General features: G+C 50.6%; 6 protein-coding genes across 6 annotated transcripts; 5 read left to right on the forward strand and 1 right to left on the reverse strand.

The window, feature by feature from the left end:
- Window positions 1-1,202: 1,202 nt before the first annotated feature.
- On the reverse strand, window positions 1,203-2,506 carry N7462_011693 (40S ribosomal eS6 domain-containing protein; the record flags this gene model as incomplete). Its single annotated transcript, XM_057083407.1, has 6 exons — window positions 1,203-1,299; window positions 1,361-1,679; window positions 1,752-1,850; window positions 1,942-1,962; window positions 2,052-2,124; window positions 2,282-2,506. Coding segments are annotated over 6 exons (834 nt in total), but the record flags the coding sequence as incomplete, so codon positions are not given.
- A 1,939-nt stretch (window positions 2,507-4,445) lies between these two features.
- N7462_011694 (uncharacterized protein) lies at window positions 4,446-5,871 on the forward strand (the record flags this gene model as incomplete). Its single annotated transcript, XM_057083408.1, has 3 exons — window positions 4,446-4,682; window positions 4,854-5,593; window positions 5,697-5,871. The coding sequence occupies 3 exons, from the start codon at window positions 4,446-4,448 to the stop codon at window positions 5,869-5,871; spliced, it is 1,152 nt and encodes a 383-aa protein (XP_056927821.1).
- A 1,978-nt stretch (window positions 5,872-7,849) lies between these two features.
- Window positions 7,850-10,212, forward strand: N7462_011695 (putative HMG box transcriptional regulator; the record flags this gene model as incomplete). The annotated part of the gene is made up of 3 exons (XM_057083409.1): window positions 7,850-8,306; window positions 8,492-8,637; window positions 8,695-10,212. The coding sequence occupies 3 exons, from the start codon at window positions 7,850-7,852 to the stop codon at window positions 10,210-10,212; spliced, it is 2,121 nt and encodes a 706-aa protein (XP_056927822.1).
- Window positions 10,213-10,964: 752 nt separating this feature from the next.
- N7462_011696 (DEAD/DEAH box helicase) lies at window positions 10,965-14,648 on the forward strand (the record flags this gene model as incomplete). Its single annotated transcript, XM_057083410.1, has 1 exon — window positions 10,965-14,648. One exon carries the CDS (start codon window positions 10,965-10,967, stop codon window positions 14,646-14,648), a length of 3,684 nt encoding a protein of 1,227 aa, XP_056927823.1.
- A 631-nt stretch (window positions 14,649-15,279) lies between these two features.
- On the forward strand, window positions 15,280-16,062 carry N7462_011697 (Kelch repeat protein; the record flags this gene model as incomplete). The annotated part of the gene is made up of 2 exons (XM_057083411.1): window positions 15,280-15,445; window positions 15,521-16,062. The coding sequence occupies 2 exons, from the start codon at window positions 15,280-15,282 to the stop codon at window positions 16,060-16,062; spliced, it is 708 nt and encodes a 235-aa protein (XP_056927824.1).
- A 1,074-nt stretch (window positions 16,063-17,136) lies between these two features.
- N7462_011698 (uncharacterized protein) lies at window positions 17,137-17,489 on the forward strand (the record flags this gene model as incomplete). The annotated part of the gene is made up of 2 exons (XM_057083412.1): window positions 17,137-17,245; window positions 17,308-17,489. The coding sequence occupies 2 exons, from the start codon at window positions 17,137-17,139 to the stop codon at window positions 17,487-17,489; spliced, it is 291 nt and encodes a 96-aa protein (XP_056927825.1).
- Between the last annotated feature and the right edge of the window lie 31 nt (window positions 17,490-17,520).

The following is a 17,520-nucleotide window of genomic DNA, read 5'->3' on the forward strand; positions in this document are numbered from 1 at the left end:
GGCAGTCTCAATTTGAAAACAAACGGTACATAAATTTTACGTATTGAGGTCTGTTGAGTTGTAAGATTCTTGCTCCCGAGATATATTTTTGTACATGGTTAGTTTCCGTCGGCGAAATGCATTTCTGGCCTCCAACCTAGCAAATCTTCCCCCAAATCCTTGAAAACCATCATGTGAATATTGAAGAAAGTAAGACTTGTTCTGAAGCCGTACAGACTGGGAACTTGTCTAAATTATCAAATCGCATTCCCGCTCCGCCAGCCACCAACCAACTTACGGAATTGGCACTCTGCAGCTGTCTTGGAAGTGATTTAAAACACAGAAAAGGTCTATTTGGCAGGCATGTGGCTAAGGAGACCGCTACATACGCGCAAAATAAATGCATCGTATTGCTAACTGAAAATAAGGGAGAAGTGTGGTTCAATTAAAAATTTCTGCGTTTTGGTCCCCTTCCGTTTTCCGTTGATTGTCTTTAGATGGATCGGTCAATTCTTGGATTTGGAATACTAGTCAACATTGATCTTTAATTTCACTTCAAGGAAGATTATTCTCCTCGACATTTATTATGTCGCTACGACTTGGGCATAGAGTTAGTAATGCATAGAGAGTGCTGTAGGGAACATGCGTGACAGGGCTAAGGATATCGTGCCCCAGAGTTGGGGGGGGGCACAGCAAAACCTGGACTTGGACATTCTGGTTGTCAACCAGGCTCGAACGAGCCTAGAATCCCGAGCATCTGACACGGTGGCAGGTTTTCGAGCATTTGCTATATAAAGACCTCAAGCCACTATGACCCTGCTCAAAATTTGGACTTTGTCGGAACATAAATGAACTCGGAGGATTTAAGCTACGCCAGGGCACCGGAGAGGAATAAGAAACAATGAAATTTGCATGCACTCCATTCAAAAAAGGGTTGTCAAAAGGTAGGTTCAACACAGATGCATCGCCCAGGTGCCCGAATCACCGTGGCAATCCTGGGAAAAAGGGTCCCACCATTCCGACGGCTCATAACGTAAAAACCTGGTCCCCCCGTTGCTTTTTGCTTTTGCCCTTTTTCGTTTTATCAGACATATTCCGCGTCCGCTGGGAATGATCGTTTCCTTTTAATGGTGAATCCCTCAATCATTGCCCAGAAAACGTGAACCTCCCCTCCATTATATCCCTCATCCCGCAGAAACAAATCATAACACCGCGGGTGAGATTTACTTCCGCATAGAGGAAGCACGACGCTTACGGAGCTCGTCGCGCTTGGCCTTCTCCTCGTGGACACGGTTGGCAAGGAGCTTGGCGTAGTCGTTGCTGCAAGCGCACATGTTAGTATGAATATTAGGGCAAAATCAAGAGAGCGGTAAAAACTTACGCAGCCTCGCGGGCAGCCTCAGCGCGGCGGCGCTTGATGGCAACACGCTGGCGCTTGCGCTGCAGGCGCTGGGGAGTGACCAGACGCTGGATCTTGGGGGCCTTGGTGTAGTCGGACTTGCCCTCCTTGGTGACGGTACGGCGGATGACGAACTTGCGGACGTCATCCTTCTTGTCAAGACCGAAGAAGCGGCGGATCTTGGTGGCACGCTTGGGTCCAAGACGCTTGGGGACGACGGTGTCAGTCAGACCGGGGAGCTCGCCCTCACCCTGCTTGACGATGGACAGGGCCAGAACGGCAAGGTCGAGACCAGTGATGGCTAAGGGAGACATAGTGTCAATGGCATTGATACTTGGGAATCATGTCGGAGAAAACCAGGGGTCACACATACCACCACGGATGGACTTGCGCTTGCGCTCACCAGTGCGGCGGGGGCGGTAGCAGCTGTGGCCATCGGCGAGGAGCAGACGGGTACGGGTGGGGAGGAGAACTGTAGATAATCGATAAGTATGATGCGTTGCGAGTTTGTATTCGTAGGGTTTCTGGCTTTGTGTGGCCAGAAAAGTCGGTTGAAAACGTACCACCCTGCTTCATGGGGAAACCTGAAAAAAAGAGCCCAGTCAGTTACTTTGCTCATGCGTTGTGTTTTCGAAATCCATCCACTAAGATTGTTGTTCAAGAGAATTCGTACCTTGCTTGTCGTTACCACCGGTGATCTTGAAGAGGTAACCCTTGAACTCATCGCCGAGGGAGTCACCGACAACCTATTCGAAAGAAAAAACCCCAATCAGCCAAATTGTTCATCGATATTCGCGTAGTGAAAATGTATGTGCATGTGGATGGTGTTCGGAAGAAATTTTGAGGTGATTTGTGTGTGGATGTGTGCTTCTGTAAAAGTCCGGGGAGATGAGGGATGCTGACTTCGGTGCCCATGCGCTTCTCCATGAAGGGACGGAGCTTGCGCTCATCGTCGATCTCGATGATCTTCTGGGACCCATTGGCCGGGTAGGAGATGTTGAGCTTCATCTTGACGGGGGTTGCGCGGTCAAGACGGTAGCGCGGAAGTTGTCGACAGGTGAGGTTGAAGGGTTCGGCTTTGTGGATTTTTCGAGTTCCAAAGGTTTGGCGTAGCGAGTGTGTGTGGTTGACTCAGCATGCGCTAGCCGAGTTGGGTCGCCTCTCCGCCAGCATCGCTAACCCTGTCACGTGATAGTCAGGTGAGCCTGGGTCTGTTCTTATCGGCCTTATCACCCGCTATCAATGTTATCGGGTCCTTCAAGGTTTAGCCAGAGATTCCTCAGGCCTCAGGCTACGAAGCATTAACCAAGCTCTCCGGTCATGTTTCGGGCGGAGAGACTCCGACGACATTATCCATGACCCGCAACAATTGTTGCTTGATGATTTCCAAAGACGCGGTCCTCGCTTGCCAGTATTCACTATATCTCGTTTGACAGACTCTACAAGCATCTGTCTTGTCCTTTCACATCACTAGGTGTCCGATGCTAACTAGTATACTCTCTATTCTCCTGATGGGGTATCCTCGGGCGAATATATCAGCAAGTGCTGATCTTGCCATGGAGTGATTCTCTGGAACTGCCTCTTTCTCACAATGTCGATTCTTGGATAAGGATTCCTTGGTATATTCCAGATGGCTGACTCTTGATAGATGAGCCGAGCCGTTGGCTCCGTCCCTCTGACACCTATGAGACTACGTACTTCCAACAGGTCCACTGAGCACCACCCGTCTTGGCATGCCTCCGCCGTATCTTTCGTACTGTTAGCCGCTTCAGGGGTTGCAAGCGCCAGGACTGCACCCAGCTGGCCAGCGTCATTAGTTAGTTGGGGGCGGCGGCGTCGTCATCCTCAACCACGACATTGCTGGGCTTAATGAGGCTATGGGTTGTGCTGTCGGACAAGCCTGCGCTCTGATCATCAACTAACCATTTAGTGACTAGAGCGACTCGCCCGGTTGACTTGGGCTCTTTGGTGCTGAGCCCGATGCGAGCGTGAAACAAGATCGTTGTGCGCCCCCTGACGCACTAGAATTCTCCATCCCACCCAGGAATTCCCCCGGCTCCACTTCGTATGCGGCGGAGATAAAAGGGCACCCAGAATGATCAGGACAGAAATTAAGCAACCTCCTCGAACTACCCCTGAATAAATGACGCACCTTCGCTCAGGATGAGGATCCCCAACTCCGGAGGCCAAAACACCGTCAAGCTCGAATGCAGTGCAACGCTGAAACGGACGGGTGCACGCGATGGCTTACCACGTTGAGCCGGTCCCCCCCCGCTGGCCGCCACGCGGCCAAGGCTTAGTGCCCAGAGGCCTGCCAACGACTGGTCTTCTCAACCGGAGATCGTCCACGTAACGGGTGTTGGTTGATTGCCTCTGGCGACAGAAACCTCCTCGAAGCCTCATAATACTCATTGTGGACACGTAGTTATCATCATAGTCACTAGAAATAGAGAGGTAGAGATATAGGAATTCGAGAAGTACATAGCAGTCGGGAGTTAAGACAATCACGGGAAACAGGAGGCTCAGTTGGTATGGCATTTCCCGATCCAATATTTTCTTCTGTTAGAGTTTCTCGTTCCTCGTTTCTCTCAAGTCTTCCCGCTCGTTCGTTCTCTGGGTCCGCTGGATTTTCCGGTTCTTCCGGAGTTGGATCCTCGTTCTCGCTCCGCAAAAGCCTTGAGACCTCCTTTTCCTGACTATAATCATTTCTCTCATTGCCAACTTCATCTTCCCCCCCGCAACAATTAGGCAAGCCCGTCCTTCAACGCCCAGGCGGATTGTCCTTCGTTTCTCCTGATATTACGTATCATCGCCATAAGTCCGATACAGAACCGCAGCGCCTTTTTTCGCCGCCTCGGGACGGTTTCCAACAGTGACGCCCCGATCGCAACGACTATTCTGAATGTGCTAAACGTCAGATTTCTTCGACTGGGGTCGCAATTCCCCTATTTTCCCTCTTGAACCACATCGCTACGACTAACAGGCGCCTGCTCTAAGTCGCGAGCGCCGGGTCAACCACCACCGCTCTCATTACGCCCGCCCGGGCACACGCACACCCTTAATCGCCATGCTTCGTTTATTCAACCGATTCTATGCCTTGTGCGGCATCGCCGCATGCACAATCCTATACTCTGCCTGGTTCCTTACGTTCCGGAATTTCGGCGATATTGTGCCGCTGGGATCCGAACAATTTCGAACAGCAACTTCATTTGATCAGCGTTTAGTGGTTTTTGGAGACTCATGGAGTGATAACGATACAGAGGAGCCTCAAGGGCAAGTATGGACAGATTGGCTATGTGAGATGGTAAGGATATCCTTCCCCCCCCCCTCCACGGCCCACGGCCGATTCCCCCTATGGGTGCCGCCTTCCCGGGATTTGAAACAGGACGAATGGGAGAGTTGGTAGCAAAAAAGCTCTTAATGGAATGGAGAAAAGAAAGTTCCCCACTGACAGATTTTTGCTTGCGCTTTTCAGTTCTCATGCCACCAGGAGAATCTCGCCCAGACCGCCAAGTCGGTTCTCCGGGGCAAATATGCGGGATCGGTGGTCGATAACACAGAACTCGACCTGACGAGCCGGCTCTCTCAGACCCGACTAGCCGATTTCAAGACCCAGCTTGATCAGTGGATGAATGCTGAGTCGTCCTCATTGGAGGGATTCTCCGCGGAGCAGATCCAGGACCGTCATGACCGGACGATCTTCGTGGTCTCTTTTGGAGTCTGGGACATCTGGAATCTGGTGAGCAAGGACTATGATTCTGCATCCACCGCGGTAGGGCGACGTATCGGCACGCTGGTGGAGCAGTTGAACAAACTGGCGGACCGCTGGGGCTCCATGCAGCTCAAAGTTATCCTGACTCAGACGGTGGACGTGACCTTCCTGCCCGGGTTCACCGCCACAGGCGGCGATGAGTACAAGGGCGCCATCAAGATTCTGGAGCTCTGGAACCGCAAGCTGCGTGAGGCAGCCAAGGAGTGGGACCGTGGCACTATTTACCTGTTTGATACTAATGCCTTCGTCATGGATCGCATTCGGGACTGGCAATTGTATGCCGCCGGCATTGAGGAGGAAAATGGACTGGGGACGAACCGGGAACCCGGCTGGGAAAATGTCGTTGACGCCTGCGTCGAGACTGCCAGCGGGATCAAGGTGATGATGTCAAAGGATAAAGGGAAACAGAAACAGTGTGAGCACCCAGACAAGTATCTGTTCTGGTAAGTTACTCCCCGTCCCTTTTCGTGCTCTTTTACTCCCATTTACGAGGTGATCGGCAACTTCATATACCCTTTTGTGCTGACCGGGAACTTTTGCGGTCAGGAATGAAATGCACCTGGGACCATCCGCCCACCGGCTCATGGCTACAGAGATCTACCATGGAATCGACGGAGTCTTATTGAACTCCAAAGCCCCAGTGCCTGATGAGGGCTCTCAGTCCCAGGCACAGTCGGAGGCACCACACGAACGCCACAACCGACGGAGCTTTGCAGCTTAGACATTGTCATGATATGTGAAAAAAAAAGAAAAAGAAAAAGAAAATCAAAGCAAAGGCAACCCAAAAAGTTGCAGGACCTAAGAAAGACCCAATCTAAGATCCAAGACTCCCAATCGCCGTTCTCTTTTCTTTTTTGCTTCCCTCATTTCACACCAGATCCAAGTCGGGCCCAGTAGAATGAAGGAGTGCTCGTACCCGAGAACGTCCAAGCACACATCAAACGCCCTGCCGGTCAGACAACTCTGTCTCAACGACTCCGTGCCATTCCATCCCTCAAACTCTCCCCTCTCTTCTGCCTGGGTCTGTTTGTCTCTATCTCTTCCTCTTTCTGCTACCCAATGCGGCGTGGATGGACAGGTTCCAGCCGATCGGGACGGTGGACACGGTAGTACGAACCGAATGTAAAACCCATTGGATTGGACCAGGAACCGATGTTCGGGACGGCCAGACAGCAACGCCAGGAACGACAAAGCCTCAGGCTTGCACACCAGAGGAAGAGAATCAGAGGGTGTCGGCAAAGGGGCAATGGGGGTGGTATTGTTGAGAGTGGCAGAGTTACAGTCGAACGTGTGGAGAGAGGGCGATCGGGCGATGAGATCATCTCCGATCGGCTGCTGGGGGCAGAAAGTGGAGCCCCGTGACGGCGCAGTCTCAACACGACTTGTCGCGGCCGCCTGCTTTCTTTCCACCTTCTTCTCTCGTCCTGTCTTGCATGTTTGTGGACTGCACTGGACACCTTTCTTTTTTCTGTTTCTTTCAGCCGGTGATCGCCCCGGGTGATCGATCTCGGTTTTCTTTTCTTTGTTGCGACATTTGCCGGGGAACCGAGAGGAGCAGCAGCGTGGGCCCCATCAATCGCGGTGATCGCCAATCAGCCCGCGCGTTGGCCTGCGAGTCGCCGCATCCGGAGACAAAGAAAACAATGATCTCGTTTGCTCGGCGCATCATCACCTCGTCCTTTGGGTTCTTTGGGATGGGAGAGTTACCTTCTGGACCCATCCGCCAGTCCCCTGGTTCCTGGTTCTCTTATTTTTTCTTGTTACATACAATCTGATTTCTCGTCGGGTCGCTGCCCGACACCGATGGACCATGACCAAAGTACAGTACATAGATAACAAAGCATGCCCGGTTTCCCATTGATTTCCCCCGTCCCACGCTTTCTTAGCCCGAATGGCAAACTCCCCTGCTGCTGGCCTGTCAGGTTCTGGATTGATTGGGCTTTAGTGCTTGCTGCCTGCTGTTTGCTAGCTCTATTGCTTCCAAATCGCCATTGCTCCCATTGTCAAAGACCAAGCCACCAGACGAAGCTGACGAGGATTTGATTGGCTTGGCAACTAGGACAGGATATCTGCGCGCTCCCCCCCCTCCCTTCCCTTCGTGGGCTCCACCAGCTCAGACAAAAGAAATCCCGTATAGTTCGTGGCTCGTGATTCTTTGTCTCGCCCACGCCGTTTTCTGTCCCCCGGCATTTCCCTGGTTTTTTTTTTTTTGCGTCGGGCCCAATTGGCCACGTCCATTGCCCTAAGCTGGATCGCCCTGATCATCCTATGTCGCTGTCAGTCGACCCGTCCTCCTAATCCTGTCGTGTTTGGCCTGCCTATCCGACCCTCCTATCACCTCTATAGTTCACCCTCTTTGTCTTGGGGGTGACTCTAGTAGGACGTCCATTCGTTTATCCCTATAGGCTTTATTTTTGATTGCCTTTTCTTTTACTTTCCCCGCCTCCCCCCCCGGACTGGCCGATGCTTTATACTTTCTCTCTTCTTTCTTCATCTTCCATCACTTCGCCCTTGTCTGCGGACGACCCTACTTTCGCTGGTTCGCCCACGCTATTGCTATTGCCATCTTTATCTGGCCCTTTTTCTTTGGCCTCTGCTTTCACCTTCAGCCTTTTCCCCTCGACCTTGGTTTTGTTCGCCCCTGGTCTTGTCCGTTTTGCCTTTCGCCCCGGCTCTTGTGCTCTCGCCCGTATAGATAAATGTCTTACGAACGAGTGCTTCCCAACCCGGCGTCTCTGCGTTATGAGTCTCCTCAAGTCTCACTACCCAGACCCAGCCATCTCCTCGACCACAAGATCATGAACGACGTCCCTCTTTCATATGGTGCCTTGCCGCACCGCCCGGCTCCTGGGTATAGCCATGATCCCCGTGTCAGATACGCGGATAGCCGGTCCACGAGCGTGCCGCAGACGCACCAGCAGATAGCCTCATACGCTCGCGCGAAGAATGCATTGAAGACCGATTCCATTACTTCGCCGGTACATCCGCAGTCAGCTTCTCTGGTCAAGCCTGCGAGCCATGTCTCAAACAGAGATATCCCTCGTCGAGAACGCTCTTCCTCTGGCAGTACGAGCCCTGTCAAGTCCACAAAAAGTGAGGGCGCTGTGCAATTCTGTCTGTGCCAGCCGGATCCAAAGATCCCCCGGCCCCGTAATGGTGAGTTGATATCACACGCGCCGTTGGTTGAAGTTTATGGCAAGTTGCTTTCTTCTTCGGTTCTCAATGAGAGCACACTTGACCGATCTGGCTCTGATTGAGAGCATGGGGTGAAAAATTGGATGTGGTTTTGGAGTTTCATTGATACAATTCGGCGGGCATCATGACTAACATGTCTCGAACAGCCTTTATCTTGTACCGCCAACACTATCAGGCCGCAGTTGTCTCACACAATCCGGGCCTGGCAAATCCAGAGATTTCAAAAATTATTGGAGAGCAGTGGAGGGGTCTATCGGAGGAAGAGAAGGGGACCTGGAGGGAACTCGCAGAGGTATGTAGATGTAAAGGCGCATTGGCATAAATTCAAACGCTCACTCGATTATTCTAGGAGGAGAAAATCCGTCATGCGCAGCAGTATCCAGCATACCGCTATCAACCAAGGAGAACGGGGCGAGATGGGTCCTCTCGCAACTCAACTTCGGGTATCAGCCACAGTATTTCTGGTGGGTCAATCTGTAACCGATGTGGTGGCAAGCTCATGGCTGCTCCGGCCTCACCAATGACCCCGTTTACTCCTACTGCTGGCCAACAGTATCGGTCGACCAGTCTTGGAGGTACTTCGCCCCATCCAAATGCTGCCACGACCGTGATCACTGCACGGAGTTCATCATGTCAGGAAAAAGAGAAGGGTCCTCCTAAACCCATTCGGATTGACCACCTGGACAGCCATCATCGCCATCGGAAGCTGGAAGATAACGGCGAGGTGTCTCCAGATGTGAAACGCCGCCGACTCTCTCATATTGGAATCAAGCCGGGGTTGCAGCATACGCATCGGGACCGGAGTCCCGAATCGCCATATCCCAGGAGTCCATACAATGGCCCCTTAAGTGTAGAGAGACACCGAAAAATTCCTGGCATCACATGCGCCCGGTATGGCAGTTCGTCGAGCGAAACGCATCCTGATCCAAGCTTAAAGCTACCTCCGCTTAAAACTGCAACACCAGTGACCCCAGTGACGCCTTACTCTCAAGAAGGATCAAGTGTCGAGGCCACTGTCATGACAATTCCGTTCCTCAATAAAATTAAAGTTCTTGCTAGAATCTCCCCTCCGTTGAATCCGTCTTTTCGCGACCCTGGCCCTCACTCCCGCGGATCAGTGATTGCTATTGACGGCCAAGACCCGGAACTCATTCGTGTTGCTGTGGAGTACCTGGAACGAGCGCTAAAGAAAGAGAACAACTTCAATGTGCGGGTCTTCGAAGGCCCAGAGGTTCAGACACCGCGGCAGGACTCCTCGGACGCCGGCCAAATGGGCGACGCCACGGTCGACTATCTGAACACCATCTCTGCTTGGCATCGCATTTCCGACGATATTATCGGATTTGTTAAGCATACTTCTTCCCACATGGAGGCGTCGGACTCTAGCGCCAGCCCGGATCATGAAGTTTCCCCCAAAACTTCCCCGAGTACCATCGTACCCAAGACGGCAAACTTGCAGATTAACTCCCCGGCTCAGTCGAGTGAGAACGGCTCCGAGGTGAGCACTCTCTCTGCTAGCACTCCCGGCGGCAACAGCAGCGCCATGCCTGTCGCCATTGTCCCACGCTACCAGCTAAGTACTGCTGATGCCTTTGCCTGCTCTATCCCCATCGGCGATGAATATGCGCCACTGGATCACTGGCAATGGATGGCATCGTTATGGCGTGCCTGTGTTGGCCCGGACATTACTCTGTACATTCGAGAGTGCAGCAAGGAGGAATTGGATCGAATTGGCGGAAACCCTGTCGAAGTGCGGCTGCAGGACGCACGCACTGTGATTCTGCGGAGGACGCCTGGATCACAGGGATTGGAGGAGAAGGCCCTGCGGCGCGTCGGGTTTGAAATTGAAGACTTTTTGACACAATGATTTTATTTGTGGCGCATGGCTCGGCTACATATTTGCGGGTGGACTTGTTTGGCTTTTTGGCGCTGGGTTCTTGACCAGACTGGATTGGACGGGTGGCATTGAAATGCATTTATGGTTAGCTAGCTATGCATGTCCGTGTGAAAGTTGTGCTGGATACTAGGTGGCCTGGTCGGGACTGGAGGTTAATAGACTTGCTTTCAAAATAGTAATTGTTCGTCATAGTAATAGATCATTATGTGCTTGAACAAAACCATCCGGACTGGAAATATTCGTGATGATCACTAGATTATTTTGACTCTGCGGTCTTTCAAATGGCGGATAGAGAATCCATCTTCATCCAGAAATTCTCTGATATAGGTTTGTGAGAATAAAGACGTAAATTATAGCACCCTCCACTCTTCAATCTGATTGCAGGTGCATTTCTATCTTCATGTTTTCCAGAAGGTGGTAGGCGGTTGGGGACAGGTCCAGAGTGAGTCGAAAATAAGCCTTTAGGCAAAACTTGTATTTCTCTTTCTCTTTCTATTTTCTTTCACTCCTCCTATTCCAGTATGAATCCAACTCCGCAACTAAACTAGTTATTCTGCTGGACATCTATAACCTCAACACTGGTTACTCGGAATCTGAATTCGCTGTAATTCCTGGAACCGAGCGAAAGCGGTCTAGGCGGTGAGAGATCTGCCCCCTCTGATATGCATATCACTTGGCGATGAGGTCTCTAACTTCGTCTTTCCCAGTTACGCAGTGTCGCCATGGTTGTGCAGAAGTCCTGGGAGTCTTCCATAGTAACTGCATGGCCTGCAAAAATGCAAGACGATCGCAATGCCCAGCATGTCGTCGTCTCATCTGCAGCTCCCCGTGCTGACCCGGACCCGTCGGAGACCCACCCCATGGTATCGACAGAGGCATATTCTTTGCGCATGCAATCACGAAATATACAACTTCAGCGGGATTCATCGCATTCTAATGACCAGGGGTCTAGTGATAATGGAACTGCCTCAGATACCGTGCAGCCGGTGCATTTGTCAATAAATGGACAATCTGCAAGGCATACAATCCAGGCAAACGCAGGACCCGAGGATTTGAAGGATTACATCCCCGTTGGAGTGCTTGGGCAAAATGGTTCCACTAATAATGGGTCTCTGCAAAAGGAGATCTCATTATTGGAAACGCACAATTGGATCCGCACGCACTTCCAGCACAAGGGAGTAATCAGTGCGAATCTTCGAGTCTACGTGGACCCAAGAATGGCCAGTCGCTACAATTCGCAGCGTTCAGTCACAAAGCTGCGTGCAGCTCTGAAGAGTGTGATGGGCGCACTTGACCGCTGCCCTGAAGCATGGGAAGGCTGGCGCCCTCCCCAAACTCCAGACGGGGACCTGGCAAATGGTGCAGACGATGAGTCGCTTTGGTACATGTTCAATACACTACAGGATCCAAACCCACAGGTGAATAATATGAAGGAAGAATGGTCGCGACGCGCAATGGAACTTTTGTTATCTGATGAAGACTTTTCGGACTTGGGTCTCAAGACTCGCTTGTATCCATACCAGCGCCGCTCAGCGGCAACTATGATCCAGCGAGAGGCGCAGCCGGCTCAGATGCTAGATCCTCGTCTCCAGGAGTGCAAAAGCCCCACCGGAGCGGTGTATTATTACGATAAAGAAGATGCGCATCTTACTCTGGACAAAGTTTTGTATTCAGAAGCTTGTGGAGGAATTCTGGCCGAGACAATGGGCTGCGGCAAAACCCTCATATGTCTTGCTGTGATATGGGCAACTCGTGGGCATTTCCCCCGGATCCCGATCGAGTATATTGCAACTCCAGATAAACCTGATTTGACTCCTGTCAGGGAGAAAACTGGATCTCTGATGACAATGGCGGCTGCAGCTGTGGGTCGGAATTCGGAGCCCTGGAAGACCTTTTTCTTGGAGAAACAGCAGCAGGGTGCCTTCTACGACCGGTGCTTAAAGGCATGCGAGGCAAATCGCGGCTTCTATGAAATTCCTCCACACCAAACCAGATACCAAGGCCGGCATAGCGGATCATATCCACGGCCGCCAGCGAAACGAATCCGCCTCTGCTCGGCGACACTTATTATCGTTCCAAACAATTTGATGGACCACTGGCAGCGGGAGATAAATACCCACATCGAAGGACTCGATGTCCTTGTTTTACGACAGGGGTCCGACAAGACCCCTTCGGCTGATCAACTATTGAACTATGACATTGTTCTTTTTTCGAAGTCGCGCTTTGAGCGTGAAGCGGGCGAGCCAGTTCATAATCGTCGCGATAGATTGGTGCAGATTGATTCACCTCTCACACAGCTCCACTGGCTGAGAGTGATTGTGGACGAAGGACATAATGTTGCTGGGCATGGCTCAAAAACCAATATGATTCATATGTTGGGACAATTGCATTTCGAGCGCCGTTGGGTCATTTCGGGTACTCCTTCAACTGGCCTCTATGGTGTCGAAGTGAGCCTCGCCTCCCAAGAAGCGAATACCAGTGATACCGAGGCCTCTGAAGAAATGACTGCTGCAGCTCTACGGGGTCGAAAAAAGACCGGAAATGCAGCAGATAACGAATTGAAGGATTTGGACCGACTACGAAGAATCGTGATTGAATTTCTAGGCCTGAAACCATGGGCGAACTCACGGGCCGAGGACCCCGCGGACTGGACTAAGTATATCAAGCCTATTGGAGAAGATGGCAAGCGTCGCAAGACTCCGGCAATGCGTGCCACACTTCAAGGCCTGGTCGTGAGGCATCGACTCGATGTCGTGAGCTTAGAAATTACCATTCCGAAGCTTTATAATCGTGTCGTTTATCTCGAACCAACATTTCATGACCGCTTATCAATCAACTTGTTCCTGTTTGGTCTGGCTGTCAATTCGATTACGTCCGAACGCCAGGGCCCAGATTACATATTTGACCCCAGCAATTGGAAGCATCTCAATCAGACAATAAACAACCTACGCCAGGCAGGATTCTGGTGGGCAGGCTCTGATGTTAATCCACAGGATTCGATTGATCATGCACTCAAATATCTTGACTCAAACAGAGAGAAGATGACGTCTGGGGATATCCAGCAGCTCGTTCAGGGAATTGATATTGCCCAAAGAGCATTGAATTCTCGTAGTTGGCATGAATACAAGAATCTTCACGAGTTGGGTGTCTATGTCCGGGGATTTCCAGAAGATCATCGAGCCCATTGGGCGCTGGACGGAGCGGATCCGGAGAAAGAACCTTTTCTCATCGGCATTACACAGGCTTGTCGTGCCCAACAGTTCGTCACGCAAAATCTCAAACTCTCAGATCCTACCCTTGGCCTGTCTGGTGCCGGCATTAAAGCCCGTTCGGAGCTTAAACGACGTGATAAACGCGCCGCAACCAAGGGCGCTCCGGAGTCAACTACTTCACCAACAACACCGGGTTCAATGAGCCACAGCCCCAAGCCGAAAAACATTAAATCTCCTAAAAAGACGTTCACTAAGAACCTCTTTCACACACTTGCTTCGGACTCGCCGCTCCAAAAAACTCAATTTGTCGCTACAGCCTCAGCCAAATTGACATATCTTCTCGACCAAGTCTCGAAATTTCAAGCATCGGAGAAGATCATCATTTTCTACGATAACAACAACTCTGCATTCTGGATTGCCGAGGGACTTGAGCTTCTTGGAGTCGAATTCCGTATCTACGCCAGCACTCTAAAACCCGAATTGCGGACCGAGTATCTCAGGCTCTTCCGTGAGGCCGACGACGTCCGTGTTCTCCTTATGGACCTCCGCCAAGCCTCACACGGCTTGCATATCGCGCAGGCATCGCGCGTATTCATAGTTAATCCAATATGGCAACCCAACGTGGAGAGTCAGGCCATCAAGCGTGCTCACCGTATCGGCCAGACAAGACCAGTGTATGTGGAAACGCTTGTGCTTAGAGACACCCTCGAGGACCGAATGCTGTATCGTCGGAAAGAAATGTCCGACGAGGAAATCCAAAATGCAGAGAAGAGTTTGCTGGACGATAATACGATGAGCCATATTATCCAGAAAGAGCCCTTCTTGCCAATGGGCGATGAAGATAGTACCGCTGCAGCGTATCTCGATTACTCGAGTGGCTTCTTCAATCGACATAAGTTGCCAATTCCCGATGATGAGGTTATGGGCCTGCGGGAATTGCCGAAAATGAAGCGGCTGCATGGCATCGAGGGATCAGATGCTGATACTGATTCCGATGTTGCGATCATGTCTGGGAGCCCTATACCTAAAAGACCGCGCCTTGGCTTTGCGTCGGACGTGCAGATTCTTGGTGATGAGCCTGTGTCTGAGTCAGCACAGCCTTCGTTCTCTAAATCTCCACCGGTTTCCACGGGGTCGGTAGATTTTGGTAAAAAAGATGAAGGGCGGCGAATTTCTCTGTTTGGAGGTCCATGATGGATTGCTTGGCTTTACGAAGACTACGACATGCATGCTCTTGATGACTTTTGGGGGGTTGTGTACATATTTTGTGGAATAGAACCATTGTTTTGTATGTCGGCTTAATTATTGAGATGAAGATCCGCCTGTTGACCCTCCTTTTTCGCCATATTGGACCCTTTCGGTCTGGTTATTGCCTTGATGACATGAATACTGGCCAATTCATGTGGAAAGAGAGCTTGGCTTTTTGAAGTCTCAAGGTCCTCATGAGGTTCCCGAAATAACTCATTCAAAGCGAATGGACGTGCAATGACCTGCCCCACATTGAACGGATGAAGACTGATTTACCTTTCAATTGAGGCTTTTCATTGGGTTTCGAAGGCTCCGAAAACGCCGCTTATTAACACGTAGTTTTATCAGAGAGGAAGCACAGCTGGTGGGCTCCACTGAAAATGGCAGCTTTCATCATTAGCAAGGAGGGGATTCTGGTTCTTATGTATTCAATCAACTTTCTGCGTGGCTTATTCGGCAGATATAAATGTCGACCTATTCTCTAGTCATATGAAGGTCCGGTCACTCACACTATAATTGTCCACTTTGATTACCTTCTATCCATTTTTCTTCGATACTCGACAGAAACCCTTTCATTATGACCAAAATAGCTGCTACGTTTCAAAAGCTCCAGGAGGCCGAGATTCTCTGTCGCTCGTCCCAAGTTGTTTCGGTTGTGAACGACCAAGTTTACATTTTTGGGGGAGAGTTGCGACCGCGCGAGCCTCGAGACAATGATGTCCACGTTGTATCATTGGAAGCCAGTAAGTTGAATATTGAATAAATTTTCAATGGCGATGGAGTACACTGTTCAAAGTAGACTAAATATTGTTCAACAGATGCTATGATTGCTTCTAAGCCGGCCACATTTTGCTCCCCATCCCCTCGCGTTGGATCGGCAGCTTGTACTCTCAACGGAAAGATTTACATCTTCTCCGGTCGTGGTGGTGTCGCCATGGCTCCTGTCGAAGAACATGGTGCAATCTGGGAGTTTGATCCGACCCAAGCGAAATGGTCTCTGATTTCACCATCCGGTCAAGTCTCGAAAGACTTGCCAGCGGCTCGCAGCTACCACTGCATGGCCAGCGATGGTGAAGATACAATCTACTTGCATGCAGGATGCCCAGAAACGGGAAGACTATCGGATCTATGGGCCTTCAGCTTGTCTCGCAAAGAATGGACCGAGCTTTCCCCGTCATTTGATCCTCCTCGCGGAGGTTCATCAATCACGTTCACGGAGCACAAACTATACCGAATGAATGGATTCGATGGGGAAGCCGAGCAGGGGGTAGCCTGGATATTTATTCACCTGGAACCAACTCCTGGTCTTCACACTCATACTTGCCTGATGGTATTGCCGGCCCCACGCCCCGAAGCGTGAGCGCGTTGGTGCCAATCCATCTTCGCGACCAGCCGTATTTAGTGACGCTATTTGGCGAGCGTGATCCTAGTTCTTTGGGTCACCAGGGAGCGGGGAAAATGTTGCGGGATATTTGGGCGTTTAACATCCAGAGCAAGAAGTGGGAGGAAGTTGTGGGCCAAGGGGATGACGTTCCTCTCGCAAGAGGATGGTTTGGTGCTGATAATGCCGGATTGAACTCCATAGTGGTTCACGGAGGCCTTGGGGAGTCCAATGATCGACTGGGTGATGTATGGAAGATACAATTTTCGTGATTGTTTTGGTTGTACACACATTTATATACATAGCGTGCTGATAGGAGGCGGATATATTGAATCAAAGGACTGGTTGAAAATATATGCTTGCTCTCAGCTGCCGTACTGAGCTTAACATATCGAGTAATGCAATCATGCTGTGAAACTCATCACTAAACTCATATATGTAGGGAGCTGCTCATGAAATTGGGCAGACTCGAAGATGCTTAATAAGCGGCGTTTTCGGCGTTTTACAAAAAAGGCGCATGTGCTGGGGGGACTTTGGGATCCACTTTGAATGTGTTGATCATTCGACAGTACGGAGTAGGGCGGGCCGTTACGGCGGGAGGAGGCACTAAACCCGGAAGAGAGTATAGGTTAGAAATTGGGGCCAGCCAGTTTCCAGGAGAAAGATTGAGCAGGAGAGTTGGTAGCTATTTGTTTAGAACGATTGTCAGCTTGACAAATTCTTCAGTTGAAGGCCAAATCTGAGAAGGCCAATTTTCTTCTTCACGAAACCCTTTCCACCATTTCGTATTCTCCGATACCCGGTGTTCGTTCACATAGTAGTGCCGAGAATAGAGATGGATCCTGATGAGCGCACGCCATTGATTCAGGCGGCAACCAGTGGAATTCATACTTGCCAGCACCTGAAATCGCCAATCATGCGCAGAGTACCATTTCGAACAATATCAGTTATTGTCTCTGGATATCGCACTTTCAGTCCACCTGGAACTCTCGCGTATTTGAATTTGGAGCAGTCCTCTACTTGGAAGCTATTTACCCAGGTAATTTAGTGCCTATGTCTAGCTTTGCTCTATCACGGGGTCTCGCGGCCATTGTCTTTGCCCCGGCGGTCGGTCAATATATCGATGTTGGAAATCGTTTACATGTAGTCCGCGTTTCGATTGGTATGTGCAAATATCGGCATGAAAATACGTGTACTGGTTCACTAAGCTTCCCCACTACTTAGTTGGCCAACGACTGGTGGTAGCTGCATCGTGCACTATCTTTTATCTCTTGAAAACCCTGGTTACAATCTCGCAAGTCGTTAATGTTTTCTTGTTGACGGCACTGGCCCTTTTGGCTTGCATCGAAAAGTTATGCTCTATTATGAATCAGATCTCTGTGGAGAGAGATTGGGTATGCTTCTGATATCTTCACAATAAATACTCTGGTACTAATA

Source organism: Penicillium macrosclerotiorum (assembly GCF_028827735.1).
Source record: "Penicillium macrosclerotiorum strain IBT 26536 chromosome Unknown utg000014l_segment0_segment0, whole genome shotgun sequence".
Taxonomy (NCBI): domain Eukaryota; kingdom Fungi; phylum Ascomycota; class Eurotiomycetes; order Eurotiales; family Aspergillaceae; genus Penicillium; species Penicillium macrosclerotiorum.